Source organism: Mustela lutreola, chromosome 1 (assembly GCF_030435805.1).
Source record: "Mustela lutreola isolate mMusLut2 chromosome 1, mMusLut2.pri, whole genome shotgun sequence".
Lineage (NCBI taxonomy): Eukaryota > Metazoa > Chordata > Mammalia > Carnivora > Mustelidae > Mustela > Mustela lutreola.
This window is the reverse complement of record NC_081290.1, coordinates 176026018-176038909: the sequence shown is the minus strand read 5'-3', so window position 1 is coordinate 176038909 and position 12892 is coordinate 176026018. Positions and strand designations below refer to the sequence as shown.

The window sequence follows — 12892 nt, the reverse complement described above, 5'->3', positions numbered from 1 at the left end:
GAATCAGTTTATTTTGGTGCCTATTTTATACAAAATGAGCTTTTTATATAGAAAGTCTCCTTTTTTAAATTTGTTATTTGTGAAAGTAAACCTTTTTATTGTTTCTCTGATGACTTACTGATTAGAGAAACTAAGCATCCTTGCTTTACATTTTTTTTTTTTGCCCTAATACAGATTTTTTTTTTTTGCCCTATTTTAATACTCACCGTTCTGTTTATTACGTAAAGTCTCACTAGAAGTTAGTGCTATATGGAATCTTGGAATGAAGGTTCTACTACAGGAAAGCCTTCACTTCATGAACAAGTATAACAAACATGATCTGGAAACCGTTTCTACAGACTCTAATGTCACTTTGAAACCAGAATGAAAGGTTCTGTAGAGAGTTTCTCACAAGTAAGTGTCACTATGAAATCCAGTAACTTTTAACAATCATCCTAGAGCTTATACAGTGTTTTTACTAGGCACTTTTCCTGTGTCCTCCCCGTGCTGAGTGAGGTCCGTATGTCATCACATTGGAGCCTCACAGTATTATTCCCATTTTATAAATGGAAAAAAGCTGAGGCTTAGAAATTGCCCAATTTATTCAAAGTAAAACAGCTAATACCTGTTTGATTTCAGAGATTAAGATCCCAAAGCTTAATGCACCATTTTGCCACTAAGTCACTTCAGGTGGTGGTGGCCAGTCACACAGATGATGCTTACGCACATGATCTGCTGTTGCCTGTGATACTGTAGGAGAAGATAAAAACGTGGAAGTTCTTTCGTAAAAATACCCTGCACGGTCTGCTGGGTAGTTTCATAAATACCCCCTGTTGGAGGAGTGGGGAGGCCATGAGCAAGTTAGCAAAGCAGTGGACAATATAGAGCGTGGCGGTGCATGGCTGGGGGAAGGCTGTTCCTCAGGACTCCTGGTGGCAAGTGACAAACCCACCTGGGACAGCCTTGGTGGAAAGCAGACACTTTCCTGAGCCTTTAGCACAAAAGTCCAAAGTGGCTTCAGGGATGCGGTACTCCAGAGTTCAAATAGGTTGCCAGGAGAAGGCCACTTCCGGCTCTCTTGATCACATCTGTCAACTCGCAGGCGAGCCAAGCCCAGCCGAGCCCAGCCATAGTTCAAGCCTGGGGTGGGGATGGGGGTGGGGTCAGCGGGGGACTCCAAATAACAGAGCCTTTCTACAGTGAGTTCTCGGCGCCCACAGCCACCATAATGGGCAGCCTGTTCGGAGAGTAAATTAATCCTTACTGAGTCCACGCCGCATCATGCATCTAACTTTCTTTTCTTCCATTCGGCGCATTGTTCTATGTTAATACTTGGTCTCTGTCAAGTAAAGCATCAGCCTCTTTGTAGTTAGATGCCGTGGTATTCCTTGTCTCCTAGGATATAGAGCCACTGCCTGCCCACAGTGGGTGCAGCATCAGTAATGGATTCGAGAGGGGAGAAAGGTCCTAGAGCCACAAAGATCATCTGATTTTGCCTCCTTTTTCAAACCAAAAGGTTGCTGGGACATGATACGTCATAGGAGTGACAATAGCAGGGAGACACAAGGGGGGCTTGTGCTGTGGTCCGGGCAGAAGGTAGCGGCCCATTGGTAGTGACCTAAGTGCCTGGAGTTCTTCTCTGGGGGGTTAAGTTACCTGCTAATGGCTTAGAGGAGGGCGTGGGGAAGAGGGAGGAATTGAGGGTGACCTCTTGGTGTGGGGGCCTGGACAGCTGGTAACCCAGCAACAGAGACGCCTGGGGAGAAGCCGGTTTGTAGAAGATCAGTGTGTTCTTTTGATGCTCCCGCAAACGGGCTTTGCAGTCCAACAGCCCCGTCCAAATCCAGACTCTGCGACTTCCTAGCCGGGTGGCCTTCTCCGGGCCTCACTTCCTGTCACTGCAGAATGGCATTTGTGTCCCGGAATTGCTGGCTGCGGTGGATGAGCTGTGACGTGACAAGCTCCCGGGAGGCGTGACACGGGGACGCTCTTCCTACCATTGGCAGGCGGTTGATACCCACGCTACACGCAGCGGGAAGGACCGGAACAGACGCTTCTCCGAAGAGGACACATAAACGCAGACATGAAGACGTTCCACATCCTTCATCATCAGGGAAACGCAAATGAAAACCACGAGGAAATACCACCTCATGCTTTTCAGGACGCTGAGAATGAAGATGGAACAACAGGTGTTGGCAAGGACGTGGATCAAGGGGAAGCCTGGGGCGCTGCTGGCGGGAGCGCACGCTGGCGGAGGGTCCTCCAGAAGCTGAAACTGCAGCTGCCCTGTGACCAGCAGCCCCAGCTCCGGATGTGTGTTCGGAGAAGATGAAGACGGTTCCTTGATAGATGCAGCCCTGTGTTGACTTCAGCATTATTTACGGCAGCTGAGGCATGGAAGCAGCATGGATGTCCCTCGGTAGATGAGCGGATAAAGACGGGGGTGGATAGCCGAATGTCACTGAGCCCCAAAATGAACGCGGTCTTGCCGTTTCCAACAACTCACACAGACCTACGGTGTATTATGCTACGCGAAAGAAGTCAGTCAGAGAAAGACAAATGCCGTATGATTTAGTTGTCTGTGGAATTTAAAAAATGAACAAAGGAAAAAAGACAAACTCTGAAATACAAGGAGCAAACTGGTGGTTGCCTGAGGTGGGTGGGAATAAAGAGAAAACCCGACCCCCTGGTCTTCTCTCCATGGCTTGAAGTTAGGGGTCTTGGTGCTGTGAGACCCCAGGGTGCCCTTGTGTCCAAAGGGCCCCTTGCCGGTGGCACAGTCCCCTCGGAGGGGCAGAAAGGAGCTTCTCTGTCACCAGTCCCTGTGTCCTGGTGTAAGTGAATCTCTGCAGGAAGTGGGGCCTGGGGAGGAGGATGTAAGTGTTTGTCACCGGAGCCCAGTGTTTTCTGTGCTGAAGACCCCAGTAAAATGATCCCAGGTGTCCCGGCCGGTCAGGTGTGCTACGTACCCGCTCACAGCACAGGAGAGCCTCCCAGGGACGGTGTGCCTCCTCCAGGTCCCCACAACCTGTCGCCGGTGTTCTTAGATAAATATTAAATGCTTTTTCCTCACGGGATGTTTTGTTTTTATATTCTTACAGAATCTGTAAAGACAAAGAACTTGGTGCCTTCAGGAAACCACAGCACGAACCCCCCAGGTGAGTCTGGAGCAGGCCATGCAGAAGGAGGTACAGGCGGCGGGTGCAAAGCAGGAACCCAGCTGGGTGACCCGCCAGCTCCTGTCAGGGCTGCCCCTGTGGGCGTCGGCAGACCAGAGCCAGGAACAGGAGCTGCCCCTCTGGCCCCACGGGGCACAGACGTGCTCAGCTCTCCAGTCTGGCACCCCATGCTCTCTGGCTTAGCCGCAGAGCCGGGTCCCGGTTGAAGGTTCTACGCGGGTTGGAAACAGGAGTCAGGAGTCGCCGCGTCCGCCCGTTGGGCTGATGGGACAGGCCACTCCACACTGGCCAGCTGCCTTCGGATGCCCAGGGTCCCGGCCCCTGCTGAATGGGTGGAGAGCCCTCCCTGGCGCCTGTGGTGCCTGCGGTGCCTGCGGTCGGGAGTCTCCGAGGCCTCTGGTGTCGGAGGATACGGGAAGTGCCCACCACCCCGGGTCTGGTCAGCCAGGGCCAGGTCCCTGTCCGCCAGGCGCCGATCGCCCAGAGCGGACTGAGCAGCAAGCCAGACCAGAGCACCCAGACCTATTGCTCTGCCTGCTTGCTGGGCGGCTGCCACAGGCAGTGCCCATGGAATGGCCCGGGCGGCCCTGACGGTGTAGGTGCTGGGGGCACAAAATCAGCCAGACCCTGGCCTCTAGCCCTTGTGGTGGGCTTTTCAGTTTTATTTCCATGGGAAATACCCAGGACGTGACCCGTGGGCTGGCAGCCACCTGTCAGCATCCTGCTGAGCCTGGCTGCGGAGGTCTCAGCGCTCTGCCGCCCCAGCTTCTTCCCTGTCTCTGCACCTCTGCCTTTCCTACTGGCTTCTGGCCCACCACAGAAAGTTCTTCCCGTTCAGCTTCAGTCATTCCATGGGGGAGTTTCCATCTGGGGAGAAGAGATGAGAGAGGTTGCCTCGAAACAACCATGATGATGGCTGGGCACATTTAGGAGGGTTGGTAAAAATATCTTATTAGCTTATCAAGTGCCTTTTCCCGAGAGCCTACAGTGTTGAAGAAACTTCCCGTACATTTGTTCATTGCACAGTGAGGAGCTGGGGGTAGTGTCACAGAAGAGGTAGCTGAAACCCAGACGGGTTACCTCTCCTGCCCAAGGTCACATAGCACATTCAGGATTTGAAACTCCCTTCCTTGGATTTGAAACCTGTGCCCCTTCCCCACATTTCCTGAAACTGCGGTGTGGTCTCCCCTTTGAAATACCACCGCTCACGATGGCGAACCGTGGTTAAAGATCAGCGGGGTATGCTGAGGGACCCTCTGAGGTCTGTGGGGTGATTGCACAGGGAGAGTCCTGGGGAACAAGGAAGGCATTGCCCCCCAGCGTCTTTGTGAAGACATCAGCTGTTACACATGGTGTGCTGCCTGGTGGGGAACACTTCCCAGAGCCATCACAGTATTCTTCCCGTACCCTCTTTGGTCTTAGAAAGCCTTGTGTACCATGCTGAATTTGTGTATTTTTGTGGGATGGATGCGTACTATTTTGTCTTTTGTGATGACATTACCAATTTCTCTGCTGCTGCTGACCTAACACAATTTATTTAGCATCAGTTCCAGAAGAAAACATTTTTCATGAGAACGGCCAGTAGGACAGTGCTTGTTGCTTCCAGATGGCTGGCCGCGTTGGGATCTGTGTTCCTCCCTTCTCTGTCGGGGTTTTAGCCTCATCTGAGTTCTTTGGGGGTGGCTTCCGTGATTTACTCACCCCAGCACTGTGCCTGGTACACAGGACGGACCGCACACGCGCGGATGACCTGGACCGCGGAACCAAACGTGTCTGTAGTAAGCCCCGCCTCACCTTACCCAGAGCTGCGGCACGGGGTCTGCAGACAGCGCGGTGCGTGCTCCAGGGTGATCCTTTACTACTGCTGTTTGGTGGCGGGCCTTGCTCGTGGAGGGGGACGGACAGCTGAGGTCCGAGAAGCCGAGCTGAGGTCTCTGTCCCTTCTATGGAAACGTCGTATTTCCGCGGAGGCGGGAGTCACCGAGGATAGTCATCGCTTTAACAGTCTCTCCGCAGGTTTTACTGAGTTTTAGTAATTCCGCAGAAAGGTGTTCATTGGTGGCGTGGACAAAAACAGCGCGGATTACCGAAATGTCTAATAATGATTACCGTCGGGCAGTTACAGGAGAACTGTGTTAGGTCACGTGCGCGTTTTCTGCTCGGGGAGAAAGCCGGCCCCGTTTTAGATCCAGGCGGGGGCTCTGGCTTCGGGCCCGCGGGGGATTGTTCCTCACAGGGCACGGAGGTCGCGGGTTACTGTCCGTGCCGGGTCTGGGCGGAGCTGCGGGGAGCGTGACGAGGCTCGGACCGGACCGCGCTCCCATCAGTGGCCGGACGCCAGCTCGCTGTGCCCCGGGAGGAGCCTGCTCCTTGGCCCCTTGTCCCTGACGTCCCCCGCGAGGAGGAGTCCGAGAGGTCCGGGCCACCTTCCCGGGGGAAGCTCTGTTCCGGGACGGGATCCGTCCCAGCGGGCATCAGCGGGCGGTGGCCCGGCGCGCGGCCGTGCGGGCGTCTGCGGCGCGTGGTCCGGTCCGCACACGCGTGCGTGCGACGCCGGCACTTGGGGGGCTGCGTGCCGGGTCGTGGCAGGCTCCCAGCTGGCCTCGTGCCTGCGGTCTTGGTCGCCGGAGCCCGGCCCGCGGCCCCCGCCCCCGGGTTTTCCTCAGCTGGGAGACGCACCCACGTGCGTGCGGCCGCACTAGCGAGGTCGGAGGCCGGCGCGGGGCGGCGCGGGCCCCTACGACCGCGTACGGCCGCGTGTGACCGCGTACGACCACGTGCGACCCCGCGCGACTGGTCGGCGCTTACCGCACCCCCAGCTGCGGGGACGGGCGGCGGCGGACGACGGAAGCGCGGCTCTTGAGGAACCCTCGAACCCTCGCGAAAAGCCACAGAGGAGCGGGCGGGGGAGGGGCACCCGGAAGCTCCGCCCCCGCCGCGCCCCGGGCCCGCGGCTTCCCCGGACGGGCGGCGGCGGCCTCCAGAGCGGCTCCAGCGCCCACAGCGCCTCACGGAGAGTCCCCGCCCCGCCCGCACGCGAAGCAGCGTGCGTCTGGGGGCCGGGCCGCGGTGCCCTCGGGGGGCAGACCTGGCCTGCGCGGCCCCGCGCGTCTGCAGGTGGGTAAGTCCGCGGGCCTCGCGCGTGCCGGGTCGCAGGAAGTGCGTGGCGCTGTGGGCGCGCCCGCGTCGTGCCGGGCAGGTAGGGGCCGGGAAGCCCGCCGCAGGTTCGGGCGGCTCCTCGTTGCGGGCGGGGAGCCCCGTGTTGTGTGCCGGGAGTCCGCGCCGCTGCCGCGCCCGCGGTCCAGGGAGCTCAGCGTCCTGGGAGCGCGTCTGGGCCCGAGCGCGCGGCTGCCGTCGGGCTGCGGGAAGCACGTGCTCCAGTCCCGCTGCGGCTGCCCGCCGGTGTGCCCACCGGTGTGTCCGCTGCCGCTGCGCTCCGGCCGGGACCTGCGGGCGGCTCGCGGGGCGGGGACAGCCGCGGGCTGTTACTGTCGGGCGAGAGCTGCTTCGGCTGCCTTCCGTCCACACTGAGTGTGTTTGCTCCTTTGTTTTAAGATTCGATCCGGTAGTTTTTCACGAGTCCCCACCCGCCCAGGACGCGTACCCTGTTCCACTTCAGGGAGGCTGGAAAAATTACCACCTTGCTTTTAAGTGGCCGCGAGTTACTGAACCTCTTGGTGCTCAGTTTTTTCTAGTAAAACAAAAAGCTGGTAAAATGCAAGTGTCTCGTGGGATCCGGGAGGCAGCATGTAAAGCACCTGCCGCCGAGTGGCCGCGGGCACGAGCTGGAAAGTGAATGCGTTCCTCCTTGCCCTCTCCCACCGTGACAGGTTCTTTAATCCCCCCTACGTCCACCTTCGCTGCCACAGTGCCTTTGCACGTGTTGTTCTGGCTCCCGGAAGAGCTCTTCCCTCCTGACTTTACCAGGGTAACACCCATTCAGCTTCCCATTTTGGTAAGCCTCCCTTCCTCATCAGGGCGTCGTCTCCAACCTGCAGTTCCAGGCCCTCAGAGGACCCAGCTGTCTGAGGATGTAAGTGGACCTCTTAGGGGCAGTGGTGACTTGACTCTCCACCTCGTCCCCCGGGCTCAGCACAAGACGGGACATAGATTTTTGCTGAAACAAGGAGGAACGTGCTGTGGGAGGAGGAAACCAGTTTTCATGCTTCCCAAGGCAGCCGCACGTGGGAGGTTCCCGGGTCAGACCAGTGACCTTGTGGCATGGCAGGAACACCTGAGCTCTGCCCGGACATGAGGAAGCATCGTGAAGGGGATGTGGGGAATGGGGTTTGGGAAGGGAGGGAACAAGTTTGCTGGAGCTGCTTACGGAGTTTGGATTTGATAGCAGTGCGGAAGGAAGCCACTGTAGGATAGGCAGAGGGCGGAGAGAGAGCCTCGCGAGGGAAGACGGGAGAGAGTAAGGGCCAGAAACGGCACTGAGGTCAAGTCGGGAGTGAAGGGGGGCCCCTGTACTGTGCTTCCTTGCGTGGGAGGCAGATGGGGGGGGCGTGTGGGAGCTGTTGAACCCGGTTGGTGACCCTGATTTGAAGAGGTTCCTTGAGGGTTAAGTCTTAGAAGTGATCATGTATTTGGTACACCATTCTGTTTTTATTTGTAAAATTATGCAGCCCTAAAACTGGAAGAAGAAACCTTTTTCAAGTTTCTTAGCACATTAGAATTGCCTGGAAGGTAAAAAATACTGGTCTGGGTCCCACCTAAAATCTGAGTGGGGAGGAGGGAGGCTGGAATGTGTCCTGGGTTTCAGTATGGAACTAAGGTTGAGAGCCACTGACCTCAGGGTGGGCCGGAGGCTGGAGGCCGGTGGCTGGTGGCCAGAGGCTGGAGGCCAATGACTGGAGGCTTGAGGCTGGAGGTTGGTGCCTGGTGTCCAGTGGGAGGGTGGAGGCTGGAGGCGGGTGGCTGGAGGTGGGTGGCTGGAGGCTGGTGGCTGGAGGTTAGCTGCGGGTAGCTGGTAGCTGGAGGTTGGTGGCCAGTGACTGGAGGCTGGTGGCTCAAGGTGAGTGGCTGGAGGCAGGTGGTTGGAGGCTGGAAGCAGATGCCCAGAGGCTGATAGCTGGAGGCTGGAGGCTGGAGGCAGGTGGCTGGAAGCCGGTGATGGGGGGCGGGTGGAGGGGGTAGTAGCCGAAGGCGGGTGGCTGGAGGATAGTGGCTAGTGGCCAGAGGCTGAAGGCTGGGGTGGCTGGAGGCTGGTGGCCAGAGTTTGGAGGCTGGAGGCACATGTAGGTGCTTCCAAGCAGTGGTGTGCTGAGTGGGTGGAATGTAAGACTTCTTTGGCGATGGAGGTCAGCTTTTACAAACATACGTAGCAGACACAACACGTTTCTAGCCTCTTTGGAAAAGAAGTATAAAGTCTTAAGTGGTGGGCCTAGGCAGGAAATCAGTGATGCTCACGCTGGGCTGCCCCGACCCCGGGCCCCATGAGGTCAGAGGGAAACGGGCTACCAGTGAGGCTGTTGGTCAGAGGAGCTCATTATTTTGATTAATAGTGTTTAAGTTTGATAAGAGGTCTCTAGTGACCAGAAAAGGATGGCGACTAACTTTCCAAAAATGGACAGATTCCTGAAGTTGTGTAACTAGGAGAACAAGTTACACGAGCAGCTGTGTGGGACAGTGGAAGCCTGGTCGTTAGGGTTTTTTGGTTTTATTTACATCAACCTTAACACATGTGTTCTTCACAATTGTTCTTATGTCCGTTGTGAAAATTTCCTATTAAAGCACACTGTCATCCTGAGTTAATTAATCCCTTTAATAATTCTGTTTACCTGATAGTATGATTAAAAAAGAGGAAACAGCAAAGATTTGACAGATAATGGAATTATTAATGTGAATCATTTATGACTTTGTCCAGAGAGAGCAGGCTTAAAGCTTTGTCCAGGGACTATGATGGCTTTTCCCATCACAGCGTGCTTACTGAGATCGCCTGTTTCACACAGACATGAGCACCCTCTTTGAAACAATCGTAATGCTGATGTTACACTGAAAAGTTCATTTCTTTGCAGTTCTAGTGAATAATTGACATACAGCGTTGTGTAAGTTTAAGGTATGAGCTTAACGATCTGAGTTACACTATGAAGTGATGGCCTCAGTGCGTTTAGTTAGTGCTCATCATCTTAGAGACAGGAAAAAAGACTCAGGAGACAAAACAAAAAGAAGAAATCCTTTTTTGGTTCTTGGGATGAGACCTTGGAAGATTTACTCTGAATTTTCCTGTGTGTCCTGCAGCCGTGGTCACCACAGTCCCACGTTGGGCATCACCCCCAGTACTGCCCCCTGGACCTTTGTTCCTTGTGTGCCCCTTCACGCACTTCCCCTCCCCCATGCCTGCCCCCACGACCGCAAAGCTGATTTCTTTTTCTGTGAACTTGGTTGGTGTCCTTGGTTTAAATTCCACGGGTAAGTGAGATCATGGAGTATGTGTTTGTGTCTGACTTAATTGGCTTAACATGATGCCCTCAAGGGTCGTTCATGTTGTTGAAAGTGGTGAGATTTTGTCCTTTTTGGAGGTTGAATGATACTCCCTTGTGTGAATATGGAAACTTCCTAGCCCACTCCTGCACTGATGGGCGTGCGGGTCATTTCCACGTCTGTCTCCATGTCTGTCTGGCCATCGCAGAGCATGCTGCTAAAACATGGGGTGTGGGTGGGGGCAGCCATGATCTTGCCGTTGGATGAACACTGAGCAGTGGAGTCGTTGGAGCTCATGGTATTTCTAGTCTTCCTTTTCTTGAGGAATCTCTGACCCATTGTCTCCACAGTTCTGCCAGCAGTGCTCAAGATTTCCCTTTGCTCCACGTCCTCGCCAGCATTTACGGTTTGTCTTTCTGATCTTACCCGTTCTGACAAGCACGAGAGGACACCCCCTCATGGCATTTTACTTTTACTGAGTAATGATGAACAGCTTTTAATGTACTGTTTTACCATTTATTTGTATGTCTGTTTTGGAAAAATGTTTGTTTAGGTCCTTGGCGCATTTTTCTTTTTTTTTTTTTTTAAAGATTTATTTATTTGACAGAAATCACAAGTAGACAGAGAGAGAGAGAGAGGGAAGCAGGCTCCCCGCTGAGCAGAGAGCCCGATGCGGGACTCGATCCCAGAACCCTGAGATCATGACCTGAGCCGAAGGCAGCGGCTTAATCCACTGAGCCACCCAGGCGCCCTCCTTGGCGCATTTTAATTGGATTAATTGCATTTTGCTGTGGAGTTGTAGGAGTTCTTTATCTTTTTAAAACTAGAGTTGACACACAGACTTGGCTTCGAGTGCACAACAGAGCGACTCGACATTTGTATACATTACAAATCGCTGCCACAGGAAGTCTGGTCACCGTCTGTCATCAGAGCTATTACGTTATGGACTGTTGTCCCTGTGCTGTGCTTTAAATCCCTGTGACTTCTTTATTTTGTAGCTGGAAGTTGGCAGCTCTTAATCCCCTGCACCTCTTTTGCCCATCTTCCCATCCGCCGTCCTGCTGCCAGCCACGAGTTTTTTCTTGTATTTGAGTCTCTTTTCTTTGTTTTTTATTTATTTTTTATTTTTTTATTATTATTATTATTTTTAAAGATTTTATTTATTTATTTATTTGGCAGAGATCACAAGTAGACAGAGAGGCAGGCAGAGAGAGAGAGAGAGGAGGAAGCAGGCTCCCTGCTGAGCAGAGAGCCCTATGCAGGGCTCGATCCCAGGACCGCAGGATCATGACCTGAGCTGAAGGCAGCAGCTTTAACCCACTGAGCCACCCAGGCGCCCCTCTTTTCTTTGTTTTTTAGATTCCACGTATAAGTGAGATCACAAGGTATTTTGTTTCTCCATGACTTGTTTCATTTAGCAAACTACCACTCAGTCCATCCACGCGGTCGCAGAAGCAGAAGCTCCTTCTTTATGGGGAGGTAGTAGTCCATTGTACAGTCGGTGCCCATTACATGCTCTTTATCCGTTGATCTGTCAGTGTTGGGAAGTTGCTGCTGTAAGCAGAGAAGTGCAGTACTTTTTTGAATCATAGTTTGCATTTTCTTCAGATAAATACCTATAAGTGGAATTGCTAAATCTATGGTAGTTTTACTTTTAATATTTGGAGGAACCTCCATACTGCTTCCTGTAGTGGCTGCACCAATTTATGCTCCTACTAACAGTGCTTAAGGTTTTTTCTCCATATTTCCTCCAACACTTTTTATTTCTTTTTGGTGATCGCCCTCCTGACAAGTATGAGGGGGGTAGCTCATGTGGTTCTGATTGCATTCCCCTGATGATGAGTGATGTTGAGCATCTTTTTGTGTGTGTTTTGGCCATTTGTATGTCTTCCTTGAGGCGAAAAGTGTATTTAGGTCTTATGCCCATTTTTTATTCAGATTGTGTTTTTTGTTGAGTTGTAGGAATTCTTTATAGATGTTGGATTTTAATCCCTTGTCAGATATATCATTTGCAAATGTCTTTTTCCATCCAGTAGGTTTATTCTTGTTTTGTTGGTGGTTTTCTTTGTTGTCCAAAAGCTTTTGTTTGATGTAGTCACAGTTGTTAATTTTTGCCCCTTTTATCCCTGCCTGAGGAGACAAGTACAGAAAATACTACTAAGACTGCTATCCACAAGTCTATGCCTCTCTTTTCTCTTGAGAGTTTTCTGATCACAGGCCTTATATTTAGATCTTTAAGCCACTTTGTGTTTATTTTTGTGTGTGGTGTAAGAGGCCTAGTTTCATTCTTTTCCACATAGCTGTCCAGTTTTCCAGTATCATTATTGAAGAGCTGTCTTTTCCCCATTGTATATTTTTGCCTACTTTATCTTAGATTAATTGACCATTTAAGCATGGGTTTTTTCCTGGGCTCTGTGTTGGGTTCCACGGATCTAGATGTCTGTCTTTATACAGTGTCATACTGCTTTGTTGCTATAGCTTTGTAGTATAGATTGAAATCTGAGTGTGATGCCTCTAGCTTTGTTCTTAGGATTGCTTTGGCTTTTCAGGGTTTTTGTGGTTCCCTATGAATTGTAGGATTATTGTAGTTCTGTGGAAAATGTCATTGGTATTTGGTAAAGATTGCTTTGAATCTGCAGTTTGCTTCAGTCAGTAGGACTATCTTAACAATGCAAGTGAACATGAGAGAATTGAAGGTTTGGTTCCAGACTAATGCAATAAAGGGAGTCATGAATTTGATGGTTTCCCAGTGCATGTAAAGTTATGTTTACATAATACTATAGTCTGTTAGGTGTGCAATAGGATTATGTCTTTAAAATGTACATGCCTGGGGCACCTGGGTGGCTCAGTGGGTTAAAGCCTCTGCCTTCTGCTCAGGTCATGATCTCCGCGTCCTGGGATTGAGCCCTGCATCAGGCTCTTTGCTCAGCAGGAAGCCTGCTTCCTTCTCTCTCTCTGCCTGCCTCTCTGCCTACTTGTGATCTCTCTCTGTCAAATAAACAAATAAATAATCTTTTTTAAAAAATGTACATGCCTTAATTTTAAAATATTACCCAGAATAGTGGTAAACAGTATGAGTTTTCTGGGAGTTTTTATCATTGATCGCAGATCACCATACAAATAAAACGAGAATATTGTAACTATTGTGAGAATAACCAAAATGTGACAGGCACGAAGTGGGCAAATGCTGGTGAAAAATGGCACCAGTGGAATTGCTTGATGAAGTAGTATTGTCACAACTCTCACTTTGTGGGGAAAAAAACAAACTCATTATCTGTGAAGCAAAGCAAAGTGCTTTACTGTGAGGT

General features: G+C 52.1%; 1 protein-coding gene across 1 annotated transcript in view; it reads left to right on the top strand.

Moving 5' to 3' along the window:
* Nucleotides 1-12892, top strand: part of TMEM123 (transmembrane protein 123) — a 49293-nt gene that overhangs the window by 1528 nt on the left and 34873 nt on the right. The window contains exon 2 of the mRNA XM_059179275.1: nt 3081-3137. Coding sequence (XP_059035258.1) covers nt 3081-3137 — 57 coding nt within the window. The remainder of the gene's footprint in view (nt 1-3080; nt 3138-12892) is intronic.